General features: G+C 36.4%; 1 protein-coding gene across 1 annotated transcript in view; it reads left to right on the forward strand.

The window, feature by feature from the left end:
* The window catches only part of PREX2 (phosphatidylinositol-3,4,5-trisphosphate dependent Rac exchange factor 2), a 238,748-nt gene that overhangs the window by 114,790 nt on the left and 105,020 nt on the right, over window positions 1-18,938 (forward strand). The window contains exons 16-21 of the mRNA XM_036263944.1: window positions 1,069-1,211; window positions 1,369-1,461; window positions 3,341-3,489; window positions 10,126-10,211; window positions 15,043-15,179; window positions 17,517-17,634. Of these exons, the coding sequence (XP_036119837.1) occupies window positions 1,069-1,211; window positions 1,369-1,461; window positions 3,341-3,489; window positions 10,126-10,211; window positions 15,043-15,179; window positions 17,517-17,634 (726 nt within the window). The remainder of the gene's footprint in view (window positions 1-1,068; window positions 1,212-1,368; window positions 1,462-3,340; window positions 3,490-10,125; window positions 10,212-15,042; window positions 15,180-17,516; window positions 17,635-18,938) is intronic.

An 18,938-nucleotide genomic window follows, 5' to 3' on the forward strand; every position in this document is an offset into this window, starting at 1 on the left:
GTGCCTACTATATGTCAAGTTATTTACATATATTACCTCATTTTAGTTTTGTACAACATCATGAAGAAGGTTTTATGAGGAAACTGAAGTTCAGAGTTTAGGTAACTTTCCCAATGTTATACCCAGAATCAGTCCCAGACCTGGAATTTAAACGCCATCTATCTCATCATAAAGCCTTAAATGTCTGCTGTGCTGTGGGACCCCCACTTCCCTGTTTGCTCCCTGGCTCAATGAAGCAACCTGTCCCTTCAAGATACTAAGGAAAGATACATGGCAATATAAATGACTTCTTTTTTAACACATTTGACTGCTGTCAGGATCTCTCTGAATACAAATTCTTTCTGTTGGCATTAAGCCTTATTTTTAAAATGACTTATAAAATGTATACCTTGTATCATTAGGGCATGCTGGGAATCTTAGGGATTGGGGGAAAACGTTAATGTTCAGATGAAAGGGAAAAAACTGACCTTTGCAAAAATAAGGTTATTTGAGAATAATGCTTTGAAACTGAAATGAGCTAAGAATTAATGGAAATTGAATCACATTTTACCCAGAAGACATATTTCTGGTTTCAAGTGTGAGAACAAAGTGAACACAATGGGAATTGCTCACACATATAAAGACTACACTAATCCATTTGAATTTTCTCATAATTGTGCAGGATATTAAAACCATACTTAAAATGTTTACCACAATTTCAAAACACTCTAGTTTTCTATGTTTGGGATTGTATACATTTTTTATGCAATATAATCTTTTATTTAAATTTAGGTTTTAATCTGGAAAGTGAAAGATTTGGTTAAGTATAAAAAAACTTGGCATTGAAAAAAATATACCTTATAATAAAAATTAAAAATCCTTTAGGTATCAGAAATGTAAAGGAAACCTTGGTTTGAAATTATAGAAGAAAATAAAAAACTCATATAAATATTAGTGAATATAACTTGTTCTAGGAGTATCAAATTGAAGCCATGGTACAGGTATTACTTTATTGAGTGTCTACCAGTTTGGACAAAGTTTGAATTTTGGGTTGATTTAAACCATTTGAATCTCTCTCTGTTTTCTTAGTCCTTGAAAAAAGTGAATTCAAAGATGAACCTCTACTTTTCCGTTTTTTTGCGGACGAAGAAATGGAAGGATCCAATATGAAACACCGACTTATGAAACATGATTTAAAAGTTGTGGAAAATGTTATAGCGAAATCATTATTGGTAAGTTTATTAATATGTTACAGAAGTTTTCTTCTTGATTAGATATTAGCAGAAGATTGCATAAACATGTTTTGTGATATATATTATTTCATTCTGTTTGATTTGCAAACCTTTTTCCTACTTGCTGTTTTAATAATGTTAATATTTTGCATTTCAGATTAAATCCAATGAAGGCAGCTATGGTTTTGGGTTAGAAGACAAAAATAAAGTTCCAATAATTAAGTTGGTAGAAAAGGGGTCTAATGCCGAGGTAATGTAAATTAGCCTTTTTATTTATTTTTTGATATTTTCAGATAGAGTGGGAGGGAGAGAGAGAGAGAGAGAAACATCAATGTGAAAGGGACACATCGAGTGGTTGCCACCCACACAACCCAACCAGGGCCGGGGACAAACAGCAATTGGGGTACATGCCTGTAGCGGGAACCAAACCCAGGTCTCCCCAGACCGCAGGCCAACGCTCTAACTGCTGAGCCAAACCGGCCAGGGCTTAGCATTTTTATTTTAATTTGTTGCCCATGACATAGAAATATAAAGCTTCTAAACTAACTAAAATCAGCCTTTTAGTATCCTTATTAAAAATAATGTTTCTGAACAACCGTATTCTGAGGTTCTATCAAATGCCCTTGGGCTCTGTGAGAGGTGTCTGTCTGGAGACCCAGGTACAGTTGGGGCAGGACTGGAGCTATCTGCAACTGTGAACTCCTTGATCTCCTGGGAGGCCAGATGCCTCATTCCTGGGACTTCCCAGTGCCCCTGGGACTTCCCTGTCCACGGATTCTAGCCTGGAACCCTGTGGGGACAGCATAGGGTGGGACTGTATGCATGTCAGATGGTTCCATTAATTCAAGGGCTGTATCTTCGATTTTCCTGTCACTTTTGACTGTCATATAAATACAACTTCCAAGAGTAACAGTAATTTTTTCACAGGGGTTAATACTTATTGGTGTTCTCTCACCTCATCAGTATTTTAAACCAAGACATCTGAGCATTTATTTGTTCATTCAGAAATATTTATTTGGTACCCATTGTGTGCGAGGCAGAATTCTAGGCTCTGGGAAAACAGCCATGAACAAAACAGGCAAAATGTCCTGTTCTCCTGGAGCCTGCTTTCCAGTGTTCCATACCAGGTTTATCAGAATATACCAAGGATTCTCACCTTACTGCCTGGCGTGTAAGGTGCTCAGGCCCCAGCAGGCATCTCCGTATTTAATCTTTAATAAAGAATGTGGGAATGAATGAAAGGTCACTTTCAACCGAATCTGTTTCCAGTGAGTAGTCAACTGTCACCCATCCTCTCATCTGCTGATGCCCAAAGTCTGTCATGTGAGACACAGCTTAATGTACAGCACATGAATGTCCAACAAGATAACTCTGGTCAACTCATACTCCGTTAGTGGACCCCAACAGCAAATGACTATTCTTGGTAATTTTCTGTGAGAAGGAATCGTTTCTTGCAGACATTTTCAGAGCATGTTCCTAGAGCACAGCTTCATCTGACTGTGCCCCTGATAAAATGCCTTCTCCCGGGTTTTCATCATTTACCTGGTAAACAAAAGAGCATATTGTTTATAGGCAGTAGGATTGGTTAAGAAGTGCGGTTGGGATAGAGAGATAATGTCTTTGTCATCTTTTCAGCATTTTGTAGTCTGTGCTGTTGGAGCACACTTCCGGGCTTCCAGGCCATTCTCTCTCCTGCCCTGGAGACACTAGAGATACATATTTTGTTCTCACTGATGTCTAGATTGAGATCGAAACTCTCTGAGTTAATTGGCTATAGAAAAGACAATACAAAAAAAGTAACCTGGGGTTTAACTATAGTTAAAAGGATGAAATTAAAAACAAAAAGCTAACTAATCCAATGTCTAGGGTTACAGGAAGGGTACAATGTTAAGGCATGGAAGAATTTCAGTCATGATGGGTGATCAAATTTAAAACTAGGTCAGAGAGAATAAATAACTCTGTCATCTTGCCCACAGTTCTGTTTTGTGAAATTGTATAAAAACATTGCAGACATGTTAAAATGTCAAGATCTATAAGTTCTAGACCTTTTCATATTCTAATTCTGGGGAAAAATAGATCCCTTATTAAAATATAATTTGACTTTTTTTTTTAAACTATTTCTCTCTTAGATGGCTGGCATGGAAGTTGGGAAGAAGATTTTTGCTATAAATGGTGACCTAGTTTTTATGAGACCTTTCAATGAAGTGGATTGCTTTCTGAAATCCTGCTTAAACAGCAGAAAACCTCTAAGAGTTCTTGTGAGCACAAAGCCAAGGGAGTAAGTTGTATGATTTGTATGGGATTTAAAAAATTATACGTAAGTGAATAAAACAGAAAAGTTAACTAATCCAATGTCTAGAATTAAGCATCTCATTGCTTGAATGTTTGAACCTCACCAACATCACTTATACTGGTCTTTAAATGAGGGGAACACTACATTGCTTATGTTGACAAAATGCTTGCTACTTGAATCAGGTAGTTTCAGAGGAAATAATACTTTCCTTTTGCTGACTAAATGTTCCTGGTGTAAGTTGTGTTGATTCTGACTATGGGTGAAGAAAACTAATAGAACACTTGATAATAAAAAATTGCATTCCTCCATATTCAGCTCTAAGAATCTCAGGGCTAAGAGTGGATTCAACACCATTTCTAAGTAAATGGGGATAGGAGATGGGATCCAGACTAAGTGAAAGACAATTCCATGCTGTGTGGATTTAGAACTCTATCCATTCTTTTAAAAAATATATCTGCCTATCTACCTACCTATGATTAGGAAAACTAATGTTTATCATAGGAAATTCAGAGTACAGACTTGTCTAAAGGAAGACATTTAAACATTTTCTTAATTAATTAATTAATTTTTGTTACAGATATTTCTTCTTTTCCCACCATTGACACCCTCCTCCCCACTCCTGTGCCCCGCACCCCCCCCCCCCATTTCACAGTATTGTCTGTGTCCATTGGTTATGCATATAGGCATGTAAGTTCTTTGGTTTATCTCTTCCCATCCTCCCACCCATTCTCCCTTTGATGTTTGTCAGTCTGTTTCCTACTTCCATGTCTCTGGGTCTATTTTGTTCATCAGCTTATTTTGTTCATTCACAAATAAGTGAGATCATGTAATATTTGTCTTTCTCAAGGAAGACATTTTCCTTATAATCATATTATCCGTAATAACCACTGTTATTCTTTGAAAATTCTTTTTCGGTGTTAGTTAAATTTTATAAATACAGACACACATCACCATCATATATTTATAAAACAGATATACTTTATGATCTGTTACTTTTTTATAAAAATTAACAAGATATTATGGATATACTTGGAAGACATTGGCCTTTCTTCTGTAAATCATTAATGATCTCATGTTCCCTTATCAGGTTTTCATTTGTTTAACCAATTAAGTAATCAAAATAATGCATATAAAGTGCTTGCCATAATGTATTAGTGTATGTACTATGATTATATCAAAATTACTTTTTAAGATGTAATTATATTATTTATCAATAGTGATAAGCACCTTCATTAATTTTAAGATGAATGAAGTTTACTACTTCAAAAACAAAATGGTTTATTTTGATTACTTACTGAAAGACTCTAAGTATATACAATGAGGTATTCTTCTCTGCCTTAGTATATATATTCAGCAAAGCTGGGTGCACTCAACTATTTATCTTAAGAGTTGAAATGCATTGTAATGGGCTAGATTCTGTAGTATTAAGTCTTGAAGGTAGATGCTTCTATCAACAGTTTACCAAGGGGTTTGAAAGAGTGAGCCTTGTTAAAGTTACTGATTTAGGGGGATTTCCGCTAGAAAGCAGCAAATAACCATAACTGACATCTTTCTAAAACTAATTATGATCTAGCGTTCCCCCTTTATCCAACCCATCTAGAATAAGGCTATCTAATTGCCTATCTCTGGACACTTTGAGGACATTTAACAAGAAAGGAATAAGGGAGTAGTATTCCAAAGCAATCATTAATGAGCATGAAGGCTTTTCTCATGGCCCCTTGACCCCTAATTTAATGTTACAAATACTGTTTCACTGATTACAAACATTTCAACAGGTAGAGAACTTCGAAGTCATCAGCTTGAAAAGTGAATAGATAGGGTAAATCCTCAGTCCTAGTAGTTGCTAGATGAGCAGAGTTGGAACCTGGGTCTTCTGATTCTTCCCTTGGTGTTTGTTGCGCAGTAATTGGAACCTGGTATTTTTGGTCCAGGTTCAAGCTTCTCATCCATCACTTGCCTGCTAATTGTGTTGCTTCAACATCCTCATCTATGAAAAATGGGGATGAGCGTGCCTATGTCACAGAGCTGCTAAGAACACTAAATAAATCTAGGTTTGTAAAAAACTTAGTGACATGTTCAGCCCATAATCTATATTCCAGTGATGTAATCTATGATGCTTTTCTGTTCTCTCATTTCATTTCTTTCCATTGCTTTTTATTACATCAAGAGCATATTTTATGTTGTGTTCTAAAACCGTTTTGAGCATGAAGTACTCATTTTTTCTTTTTTCTTTGTTTTAAATGCATAACCTTTCCTTTATGTTCTTATCTTAATATACGATTCCTATAAATCACTCTCATACTTTCTTGCAATAGCTACTTACAATTTATGAAGTATCCTGTTTGGGGAAAAAAACGAAAATGTGAGAGGTAAATACAACAGAATTTTTCTTTTGAATATAGCTGTATTTTAAAATAGATAACATCAAGGAATTTTTCAGCAGCCTTTGTAGAAGATAATTTAGACACTTGTTTTCTACAGGAAATAGAACATCCTTCTTGTATAAATTTAATTCTTCCTTTAATAGATAACATAGTGTTCCCAGCAGGGAAACATATTTTCTAAAGATCATTTTATAAAAGGAGTCCCCAAATTATGGCCGAATGCATCTCATGGTGTGTACAAATACTGTTGAGAAAATTATTATAATCTTCTAGAAGATTAGAGTTGGGTCAACCTTCCTTAGCAATATGAGAAGGAAGGAAGACCTTGCTTAGAAAGGGTCGAGAGAACACTATGAATTCTTCTCAATCCTAAAGAACAGTAATTCACCGTGGCCTGAAAGCTCTAAGTTATTTCAGCAAAAGTGAACTCTTATTGGTAATTATAGAAGCATGAGCTACCTTTATTTTTTGTTTCATGCTCAGAAATGTATTTATTCCCTTTTCTTTTCCTTAATTATCTTCTATTTTCAAGTGTATCTTTGACAGACACTAGTAACAAATTACTATGCAGAGAAAGCAGACACAGCTTTCTATACCAAAAAAATATTTAATTAAGGATACATTAGTTCTTTGACCTCTATCCCATCAATGTGCAGGTCACTTCAGAGTGCATAACCTAATTTATAACGATACTTTTAGGGTCTCCTCAAACAGGCAATGTGCATTTCTGTCACCGAATGTCCGAATGCCTGCCTGGGTTATATTTTAGGCTACAGTGTTAGCCCTGCCTTCAGGCCTAAATGCACCATCTGGCTTCCTCAAGTGTTCTAGGCACCACGGTGCTCAAACTGCTCCAACAGTTATTTCATAAATTGCAAATAAAACTTGAGACTGTTAAATGTGCCCTTGAAATACTGCTGCATTTATTTCATGATTCATTTGTCAGCTTTTGGAGAACACTCTTGTTTCTTGAGCATCAAGGGCTATCCATCAAAATTTATTACATCATATTCATTTGTCTTTGCTCTGTGCTGCAATTTGTTATACTCATTTTTATTGTTACAAGGTTCCATATTATCTGCTGTCCTCTGCTTTTCATTGTCACTATCTGATTTCTGGCTTCCTTCTGTGGAGGAACTCATTTGTTAGTGCAAATCAGACTCCCTCGCTGGTTTGCCCTGTCAGCTTATCCAGGTTCTCCAGCCCTTCATCTGCTTTTCTGTGTGGATTCACTGAGCATTTCTTTTTCCTTATGCAGGTTTACCTTTTGCTGTATCAGTCTTTTAAAATTCCACTGAATAAATACTAAAGTTAATCTTATTCTTAAATTACTTTGATATGGTGTTTGACACATCTGTTCTTTGTAACTAGCTTTTTGTTGTTTTTTTCTTTTTATTTTCAGTTACAGTTTACATTTAATATTGATCCAATTACTTTTTTATTTATTAATTTGTTTTTGTTACAGATATTTCTCATTTTTCCCCACATCAATACCCTCCTCCCCTTTCCCCCGCCCCATCCCCAGCTTTGTTGCCTATGTTCATTGGTCATGCACACATGCAAGTAAGTTCTGTGGCTTATATCTCCCTCCAAAATCCCCCCTCCTCTGAGGCTTGTCAGTCTGTACCCCACCTCTATGTCTCTGGGTTAATTTTGTTCAGCAGTTTGTTTAGTTCACTATATTCTACATATAAGTGAGATTATCTGATATTTGTCTTTCTCTGCTTGGCTTGTTTTGTTGAGCATAATACTCTCCAGGTCCTTCCATGCCATCTCAAAGGATAAGAGATCTTTCTTTCTTACAGCTGCATAGTATTCCATTGTGTACATGTACCACAGCTTTCTTATCCACTCATCTACTGATGGACACTTGGGTTGTTTCCAGATCTTAGCTATTGTAAATAGTGCTGCTATTAACATAGGGGTACATATATTCTTTCTGTTTGGTGTTTCAGGTTTCTTAGGGTATATTCCTAAAAGTGGGATCACTGGGTCAAATGGCAGTTCAATTTTTAACTTTTTGAGGTAACATCATAGTGCTTTCCACAGTGACTGTACCAGTTTGCATTCCTACCAGCAGTGTACTAGAGTCCCCTTTTCTCCACACCCTCGCCAACACTTGTTTGATGATTTGTTGATGGCGGCCATTCTGACAGGTGTGAGGTGATACCTCATAGTTCTTTTAATTTGCATCTCTCTGATTAGTGATGTTGAGCATTTCTTCATATGTCTCTTAGCCATTTGTATGTCCTTTTTGGAGAGGAGTCTATTTAGGCCCTCTGCCCATTTTTTAATTGGATTCTTTGTCTTCCTTTTGTTGAGTTATATGAGCACTCTATATATTTTGGAAATTAACCCCTAATCTGATGCATCATTTGCAATTATTATCTCCCTGTAGTGGGATCCCTTTCCATTTTGATGGTCATTTCCTTTGCTGTGCAGAAGCTTTTGAGTTTACTATAGTCCCGTGTGTTCATTTTTTCCTTTGTTTCTCTTGCCTTAGGTATCATATCAGTGAAAATTGTGCTGCGTATGATGTCTGAGATTTTGTAGCCTGCATTTTCTTCTAGAATTTTTATGGATTCACAAGTTACATTTAAGTCTTTTATCCAGTTTGAGTTTATTCTTGTGTATGGAGTAAGTTGGTGTTCTAGCTTCATTTTTTTGCAAGTAGCTGTTCAGTTTTCCCAGCACCATTTATTGAAGAAACTGTCTTTACTCCACTGTTTGCTCTTGCCTCCTTTGTCAAATATTAATTAAGCATATTGTCTTGGGTCAATTTCTGGGTTCTCTATTCTGTTCCATTGATCTATCTACCTGTTCTTGTGCCAGTACCAGGCTGTTTTGATTACAGTGGCTTTTGTAGTATAACCTGAAATCCGGTAAAGTGATCCCTCCTACTTTGTTCTTTTTTTTCAAGATTGCTGTAGCTATTTGGAGTCTTTTTTGGTTCCATATAAACTTTTCGAGTGTTTGTTCTAGTTCTGTGAAGTATGTCATTGGTATTTTGATGGGGATTGCATTGAATCTATAGATTGCTTTGGGTAATATGGACATTTTAATGATGTTAATTCTTCCAATCCATGAACAGGGTATGTGCTTCCACTTTTTCATATCTTCCTCTATTTCTTTTTTCAATGACCTGTAGTTTTCTGTGAAGATGTTCTTTACTTCTTTGGTTAAGTTTATTTCTAGATATTCTAATTTTTTTGTTGCGATGGTAAATGGAATTGATTTTTTAGTTTCTCTTTCTGTGAGTTCATCATTGGTGTATAAGAATGCCATTGATTTCTTGACGTTAATTTTGTATCCTGCTACTTTGCCAAATTCATTTATTAAGTCTAGTAGATTTTTGATGGAGTCTTTACAGTTTTCTATGTACAATATCATGTCATCTACAAATAATGACAGTTTCACTTCCTCCTTTCCAATTTGGATCCCTTTTATTTTATTTTTTCTTCATGTCTAATTGCTGTGACTAAGACTTCCAGAACTATGTTAAATAAGAGTGGTGAAAGTGGGCATCCCTGTCTTGTTTCCATTGTTAAAAGGAATGCTTTTAGTTTTTGCCCATTGAGTATGATTTTGGCTGTAGGTGTTTCATATATGGCCTTTATTATGTTGAGATATGATCCCTCTATTCCCACATTGCTGAGCGTTTTTATCAGAAATGGGTGCTGTTGTGTTTTGATGGCATTCCCAACAGGTAGAAATGTATTAACTCTCTTTTATGTTAATGTTAACAAAGACATTTCACTAATGCAGGAATGTCTTCTTTGTAATAGTAAACAAAGGAGAGAAGCTTCCATTTTGTTATCTACATAATTCATGGCACAATGCAGGGTTGTTTACCAAAGGTATCTCTTAATCTCCACTAGCACCTTGCAGAGTAAGTTTTAACACCATCATCTTTCTGGAAACTCAGATGAAGAGAAGTTAAGGAGCTCATTTAAGTCATCTAACTATCAAGTGACTAACTAAGGCTTCAGGGCCAGGTGCATCTGAGCCCAGAGCCTGTGCTTATTCAGGATATACTATGTCAAGTGAGGAGACTGCAGTGTGAGCCTGCTCTGTGCCTTTGCAAGGGCATGATCCCAGATGCCTTCTTTGAGGGGTTTTCACATGGTTGACCCTCAACACGAATTCATTGAAAGAATAAATACAGATGTGAACAACTATTGTTTTAACCAAGTGTGGTGTTTTAAAGTTGTCTTACCCTATTTCGGGTTGATTTTAGGACAGTGAAAATCCCAGATTCAGCTGAGGGACTTGGATTCCAGATCCGAGGATATGGCCCATCGGTCGTGCATGCGGTAGGAAGAGGTGAGAAATCCATCCTGTGTGGTAAACAGCTTTCCAGCACAGTATGTTTAAAATGTGAATAATTATGTTGTTATGAACTTTTTCAATCATATTTTACTGTATTAAATGGTAGTATATTACTAAAATAATATTTTTAAATACTCTTAAAAATTGTAGGACATGCCCTGGCCCGGTATCTCAGTTGGTTAGAACCTCATCCCTATATGCCAAGGTTTCAGGTTTGATCCCTGGTCAGGCCACATACAAGAATAAACCAATGGCCCTGGCTGGTTTGGCTCAGCGGTTAGAGCGTCGGCCTGCGGTCCTGAGAGACCCGGGTTTGGTTCCCGCCAAGAATAAAGCAATGAATGGTTTCTCTCTCTCTCTCTCTCTCTCTCTCTCTCACTTTCTCTTTCCCCACCCATCCTCCTTCCTCCCTCTAAAATCAATCAATAAATAAAACAGTGTAGAGCATGTGTATCTCTGTAAAAATTTATATGTGAACAATGCCTCCTAAAGTCAATTTTCTGTATGCTTCCATTTAGCCAAAAGATACAATGGTTTTAAGGCCATCTGCTTGTCTTTTTCTCTGACAGCAAATAATTATATTTTTGTTAGCAATTCAAAGATGTGAGTTTTCAGGTTTAAGAATATAATCTGTTGCGCCCTGGCCAGTTTGGCTCAGCGGTTAGAGCGTCGGCCTGCGGTCCTGAGTGACCCGGGTTCGGTTCCCGCTAAGGGCATGTACCTCGGTTGCAGTTTGTCCCCGGCCCTGGTCGGTTGTGCGGGTGGCAGCCACTCAATGTGTTCCTTTCACATCGATGTTTCTCTCTCTCTCTCTGTTCCTCTCTCTCCCTCCCACTCTACCTGACAAAAAAATGGAAAAATGTCCTCGGGTGAGGATAAAAAAAAAAAAAAAAGAATATAATCTGTTGCTTTATAGCTTATTGCTATATAATTACTTCAAGCATTCCTGCATTTTATAAACCATAAAATGCATTTTAAATTAAATAAGTTTAGTGACTGAAAACTTTGTTTATATTTTATTCTCTTTTGGTTTGATGGATAAATTAGCTATTGCTATCTCTTGTTATCATATATATTTTAAAAATTTGTACTAACATTGTAATAACTGTTAGATCTCATATTGCCAAGCATAGTCAATAACTTGCTGCTATAGCATGAAGTCACTCTAAGCATAAGAGGCCATTTGTTGATCTTATCACGGGACATACGTGCTTTTCATTACAAAGAAATGTAAAATGTAAAGCATCTTAATATGATCACCTAAACATTAGAAAAATTTTGAGAGAGCATTGCTATCAGAATCAAATTTATCAAAGTCTTTGTTAGGGTATACATTTGCTTTCATCAGTGTTTGTATGATAAAAATGAATCTTATTTCAGAAACTTGTCTGTTCACTCAGTTTTTTAAAATATACAGATTAATAGACATGTAAAAGCTTTCTAACAGCTCATTAATATTCTCAAACTAAAATGGGATATATTCCATATTGTAATGGGACATTTGATACATAAAATATCTTATTCACTTTACTATACCAAAAAGGAATAAGTCACATTCCCAGTGCTATAAAATAAGTGAAAACCTAAGTGAATCAAGTTGTACCTCTTTCCCTAGGAAATATAGTCAGAGCAGGGTTCCATCTTTGGAACTTAGTGATAGGGTAGGCCCAGGTTTGGTCACTATGCTTTTTGCTTCTGAAGAGTAAAAGCCAGAAATCCTCATGTGCTTTTCCTTTCAGATGTATATTAAATTAAAAAAAAAAAAAAAAGATATTATTCAGAGATTTCTTTTTGTACCATAATGTTGCCATAAGAAAGAGACTTTATTCTCCATTTTGCAGCCCCTTCCCATGGCCACCCATTAGAGTATATTAATAACCGGAATTTCACCTTTGGTATCTAACATTCCTATGTGCCTATTTCTGACTACGCTCTTTTCTTTTGATCTCTTATCACTTTGGTATTCTCGGGTTGCTTTTCAGTTCAGTAGGGACTTCCATTCTTTGGATCTTTCTTTTTCCTCCTGGTTAGTAACACCCCTCAAGATTCCCTTCCTTAGCCAGCCTCAGCCCTATGGTGGGTCACTATAGCACTCTTGCGAGCATCGTCAAGGATCCCCTCATGCTTATCCCTTAGGTGTATGTGGGCCATTTCATTTCAGGAACTTCCAGGCCAGAGTAACCTAGCCACCTTTGTTGCTCTTTCTCCTGAGTAACTAGGAAAAAGTCATGAATATGGAATTAGTGTCATCCCAATTCACCGTCTTGTCTTTACTGGGTTCATATTACTACTAAGCAATTTGTATTTGCCTTTGTTCAGTTCCCTCTTTTTCTCTTCATAATTACCTCCTATTTTCCAAGATGAACTTCCTTTTTCACCTCACAGACAAATTCAGGCTACCAGGTATGACGCCCTCAGAGTCCCATACCCTTTTATGTACACCTGTTGCAGACTGGGTCACCATCACCATCTCTTCTCCCACCCTGGAGGAAGAGTCTTCCTTTCTCCTTTCTGGAGTTCAATCTCTCCACAAATGTCCTGGATCCCTCCTCAGTGGTGTTGTACTGTCAGATACCCCTTTCCAGAATTTTCAACTTTTTTTCTTCATTGGACTATGGCTCAGTTTTTTTCCTTTAAAATCAACAAAGAAACAAAACCATCTTAAACTAGAACAGCAAACACAAAACCTCTCCTTCTTCTTTATTTTCTCCTCTAGATCCTTTCTATTCAAAGTGTGGTCCACAGACCTACAGCATTGGCACCACCAGAGAGCTGGTTAGAAATGCAGACTCTCGGGCCCCACTCAGGACAGACTGAGTCAGAATCTGCATTTTAATGAGATCCCAGGTGATATGTATGCATGAAAAGATTGAGAAGTTTTGCTCTAAAAGAACGCTCTAATAACTTTCATTTTTGTCATGGCTAAACTTCCTGAAATGCTGGCCTGTATTTTTGCCTGCCCTTCCTCACTTCCTATTGGAATTTTAATCCAGGGCTATAGACATCTATCTTCTCTTACCTCCCATCCCTGTATCCAAAGTTTGTCTTACAAGAGTTATCATGGATTTAAATGGAAAATACAATGGGAATTGTTCATCTTTGTCTTAATTGAGCTTTCTCATTTCTTTAAGCTGACAACTCTCTTTTGCCTAAAACCATTCATCACTGGATTTCTGAGATGACACTTTTCAGATTTCTCATCTACCCCTCCTCTACTGCTCTTCCCCCATTGGCTTCTTCACCCTTGGCACCCTTCCCTTCTCCGCCTTTTGCTCTCCATAAGCAATCTTGTCCATCCTCTTTGCTGGGGGAATTTCTACATTTCTATCTCCAGCCCAGCCCTCTTTCTAGAATTCTGTAGCCTAGATCTAATTGTTTAATTTACACATAATGTTCCTTGGGCACCTTAAAACTCAGTATTATCCCCAAATGAACTTTTCATTCATTCTCTAAAGCTGCTTCACCTTCTGCATTCTCTCTTTATTGAAATGACCTCATCTATGCAGCCACTGAGTGCAAAGGCACAGGAGTGATCCTGGGCACTGTAGCCTCTTTATAGACTCCATCTTCCCACATCAAATACTTGATCTCGTTCTCCCCTTTCTAACTAACTCTACTTGAATTCCAGCCTGGAAAATTTCAGTAGATGCTGTGATTTTGATTTTTCACTTAAACTCTAATAACCCATGGTCCATTTGGGGGAGGATCATGTCACATCTCAGCTTAAAATTCTTAAATGTTTTTCTTCTTCCATACATACTAAGGTTCAGACTCAGGACTTCACACAGGGCACCCAGGACTTCCCTAGAGTTCTGCTCTGCTCTCCAGTATCTCTTTCTATTCTAAGGTCATACCCCCACCTGCTTATATGTTCCCAGATGTCCAGGTTATTTCTTGACTCAGTGCTTATTTTTAGGCTGTTCTTCCTGTGGCTAATGTCCCTCACTCCACCAAGAATCCGTTCAATCCAGAAAAAAGCCCTTAAAATTTCTAGGGGTGAATTTTAGGGAGGACAGTTCTTGAATGTAAATTATGTTCTTCAAGATGTTTAATAATTCTTTCATGGGAGAAATTGCGTATAAAGAAAAACTCTTCTAACATACTTATGATGAGTTTTATATTAATTATATTCATTGTTTTTATTAATGCTGCTTTGATTTGCTCAGAATATCAGATAATAATGATTGGAAGGTTCTGAAAATCTTAACTCACTGGTTAGGTTATGTCTCTTACACATTCAAGTCCATATCTATGCAAATAAATGATGGACAGTTTATATTATCTGATTAATTTTATTCTTCAGTTCTGTAGTTTCTACTCTTTGTACATATCCTAAACTTATTTTTTGTAGCAAATCCAGACAATTTGTAGCTGCTAATTAACTTGATTTTTTTTCCTTAAGAAATTCTTTTATTTATTGGAGTTTTATAAAATGAATACTATTTTAATTTTTAGACATTTTATAAACTAAAGAAAGATAAATAGGGCATGTTTCTGGCTTTCTGATTTTGCCATTATATATGCATAGTTAGAAAATGAGATTGACTAGACATTTAGGGAAAAGAACTGATTAGCATTATAAAGGTTACTTTACAATATCCCTTCAAACTAATTCATAGGGAGTTGGGAAAATATTCTTTTAATCACAGTTTGAATGGCATGTTGTATAGCAGAAAAAAATTTGAGAGGGCATTGCTATCAGAACCAAATTTATCAAAAACATACCAGCTCGATATTGTATTTTAAAATTGTTTTCCTTGTTTGCATATGTGATAAAAACAAATCTAAAATTAGTTTCCGGCCATTTTCTCATTTGTATTTAAAGGAACTGTGGCCGCAGCAGCCGGTCTTCACCCTGGACAGTGTATTATCAAAGTCAATGGGATCAATGTCAGCAAAGAGACACACGCCAGCGTTATTGCACATGTCACAGCCTGCAGGAAGTACAGGAGACCCATGAAGGTAAGCTGCCTCTCAGCCTGTCTAGATCCAATGGCGAACTAGCATAGAAAGCCCAGGGACAACATAGGATGTGCCAGAGATGTTTGTGGTTTCCAGATCCATGTTTGCATTTAAGCACAGCCTTGTAATTCTCATCATGATTGCTTTATCAGCATAATTAGTTATAATCGATTATCCTTCCATGGTTACATTTTATTGCTGCAGTATTATCACTTGTTTAAAAAGTGCTCTGGGGCATTTTTTTTTTCATAGTGATTTGAGTTTTTTAATTTATCAAATTGAAATCCAAAGGTTTAAGCTGTTTTCTTGACCCTAGTGATTGCTTTAGAATATAGACTGGTCATCATGTGTCTGTATATATGAATTATACATACTTAAAATGTTTAGTATTAGAATTTTGTGCAAAACAAAAATTTGTGGGTTTTGGGGGTCTGCAGTTAAGTGTTTGATATATTTATTTGGACAATGGAATTTAATTCTGAAAAGAAAACACCAAAATATACTTGTTATTATTTAAAAATTTCAGCACTATTCTCTAATCCAAATTTCAAGTGTCATAGGAAAATAAAATTCTAATTCTAATTTATAAACAAAGCTGATTATCTCATGAGACACAAGTGAGTATTGGACTAAAAGAGAAAATTCAACTTAATCAACTAAATGCAAAAGGACTTTAAATGCAAAAACTTCAAAGGAGAGGCTTTGTATTTCTTCTGTCATGTACAGAGAAGTACTGTTTTTTGGATTAGAGAATCTGACTTTATGTCCAAACCAGAATGATGAATGGCTATTTTCTCATAGTTTAAACCTGACACCCTGCAAAATAGTGAACATACAAGAAAATAGCTCATCAATTTTGCTTACTAATAAGGTCAAAGTAGCATAGCAAATTAGAATCCACAGGTTATTCTGGTTGATAGTAAGTAGTTTAATAAATATTTATTGAACTGTATTATTGAATTGATTTTTTAAAAGGACACTTCTGAAATGATCAAATCTTTCCCCTTCTAACAGAATTTTAATAAGTAGCCAAATTAATTTCAGTCTTATTCCTTTTTATTGTCCCTGCCTACCTTCTTGGATTAAGAAAAACAATAAATGGACAGAAAACTGTACTAAATGAATAACATGCTCTGTCAGGTATCCACTGCCACAGAGCAGACTGTCCCACCACTTGGTGGCTTGTGACAGTAGTGACTGATAATTTTTCCTGATTCTTTGGGTTGATTGGGTGTGGCAGGTGTGCATCGTTCCAGGACTGAGCCGGCACTGCATTTCCACAGCTGGTGACCTCTTGTGGCCTCCCTTTCTGGTCTTTAGCAGGGTTTTCCTTTTTGCATGGTGTCTGGATTTCGAGTGGGGATATTACAATTGATCAACTCTCTATTTACAGCATGCTTGCTAATATCCCTTTGGAAAAATCAGATCACATGACCAAGCCCAATGTCAGTGTGGGAAGGAATACACAAAGGTGCAGATACTGGGGAATATGGGTCATTGGAGGCCACGACAGGTTTCCAAGATATATTTGAATGATCAGATGTTACCTGGCATTTTAATGATGCATAGCAATGTAATAATTAAATACAACTGTGAAGTTAATAATACAAGAGAAAAATAGACAATACAAATTAGATCACACTTCAGTAGCCCGATTCAATTTATCATCTTACCTAGGAAAAGTATAAACTTAAAGTAATGCAACCCTGAAAGTAATCTACTTGGTGAACATTTTTATCTCTCATTGATCTAAACAAGACTGGAACTGCTATTTTAATTAAAAACATAGGATTACTTATGACATGGGAGGGTTAAAAGATTGTTACATCACTTGAGAACCCAATGCAATGAAAGACATCGTCCAAGTTTTTTTTCTTGTTTTAATTTAAAAAGCAATACATGTATTACAGTGTATTAAAATATATATGACTGTTAGGAGAGCATTGAAATGGTTTGTACAATTATAGATGATTGATTCTTTGGCAAACTGTTAATCTAACATTTATTTATTAAAAATGTAATTTAGAATTTATTTTAAGATGTACTTGAGGCATTTAAGTAAGACATTTGGGAAATATATCTTACTTAAAAACATATCTTTGAGAGATAAAATTTTAAGCTTTAAAAGGTCAATCTGTTAAACAATAATAATAGTTGTCATTGATATTCATTAGATTCTGATGTTGATTTTCTTTCTTTTTCAATTTTTTCTAATTTTAAACAAACTGGAAGAAAAAATAAGATGGTCAGCTCTCCTTCTGAAGCAGGTTAATGAAATGGATTTACATTGTAGGAAGCACTAACACCTCTGAGGTTTTTTCCCTTTCTCATTTCCAGCAAGATTCCATACAGTGGGTTTATAACAGCCTTGAGAGTGCTCAAGAAGACCTTCAAAAGTCTAACACCAAACCCCCTGGAGATGAAGCAGGGGATGCTTTTGACTGCAAAGTAGAAGGTGGGTTCCTTTTTTCCTCCCTATTTTGTTCATAGTATTCTTTTTTCAATGTGCCTGTGCCTAGTCCCAATTATTGAAAATCTTATATAGTCAAGCCACTATTTTTTTTCATCCTGCAATATGAAGCTCTTTTTATTTTAAAGGTGTTTAAATTGATTTTTAGAGAGAGGGAAAGGGGGGGAGAGAGAGAAAGTGGAACATCGATTGGCTGCCTCCTGCACACCTCCGACCAGGATCAAGCCAGCAACCCTGGCAAGTGCACGGGGAATGAATTGACCCAGCACGGTGCACGGGACAATGTCCAACCAACTGAACCACATGGGCCGGGGCTAAAGCTTTTTAAAATTACAGTTAACATACAATATTATATTAGTTTCAAATCTGCAATGTAGTGATTTGACATTTATATACCTTATGGCATGATCACCATAAGAAGTCTAATAACCGTCTATCACTGTATAAAGTTATTAGAATATTATTGATTGTATTCCCTATGCTGTACATTATATCCCCATGATTTATTTATAAGTTTGTACCTCTTAATCCCCTTCACCTTTTTGCCCATTCCCCCATTCAAGCCACTTAAGTCATTGTCACCAATAGATGTCATGTGAAATGCATAAGTAGCAATAGCTTATAGCTAACATGTAATAGCTACTGCACTTTGCTAGTCTCTTTATTAAGTTCTTTACATGGATTAGCTCATAAAGTCATCGTAACAGAAAATCTCATAAGGTATAATTATCATCATTCTTATTTTATAGAAGAAACTGAGGTTGAGTTGCCCAAGCATGTATGTAGTCAAATGAAGATTCGAACCCTGGTTCTAACGTGTCTCCTTGTTTTGAGTTTAGATATTGTATAGATCTTTCAACTCTAATGCGGTTTGCAGACCAGCAGCAGCACCTGGAGCAAGAGAGAGATGCAGAGTCTCAGCCCAACCCCAGATCTCTGGCTCAGAGTCTCCATGTTAATGAGATCTGACCTGGATACACACTAATATTTGAGAAGCCCCAGTTTAGAAAGCCCATAGTTCCTTTGAAAATAATTTCTTGATTCCAGTAACTTGTACTGTATTGTGGCACTGACAGTAATGAAAGAGACAAACCAACAGGAGGGAAAGAGAGACCTTTTGATAAGGACTCCTATCTTTTTCTCACTCAGTGAAGCAAACCAGCAGATGCTGTGTCCAGTGGCTTGTTTGCCAAGGGTGAAGGGGCGAGGCATTTGTATTTGCATTTGACACGTGCCTTGAATCCCTGTTTCAAAAGTTTTTCACAGAAGTCCTTGAATCCTCTCTTCCA

The sequence above is a fragment of the Molossus molossus genome, unplaced genomic scaffold (assembly GCF_014108415.1).
Source record: "Molossus molossus isolate mMolMol1 unplaced genomic scaffold, mMolMol1.p scaffold_m16_p_16, whole genome shotgun sequence".
NCBI classification, from domain to species: Eukaryota; Metazoa; Chordata; class Mammalia; order Chiroptera; family Molossidae; genus Molossus; species Molossus molossus.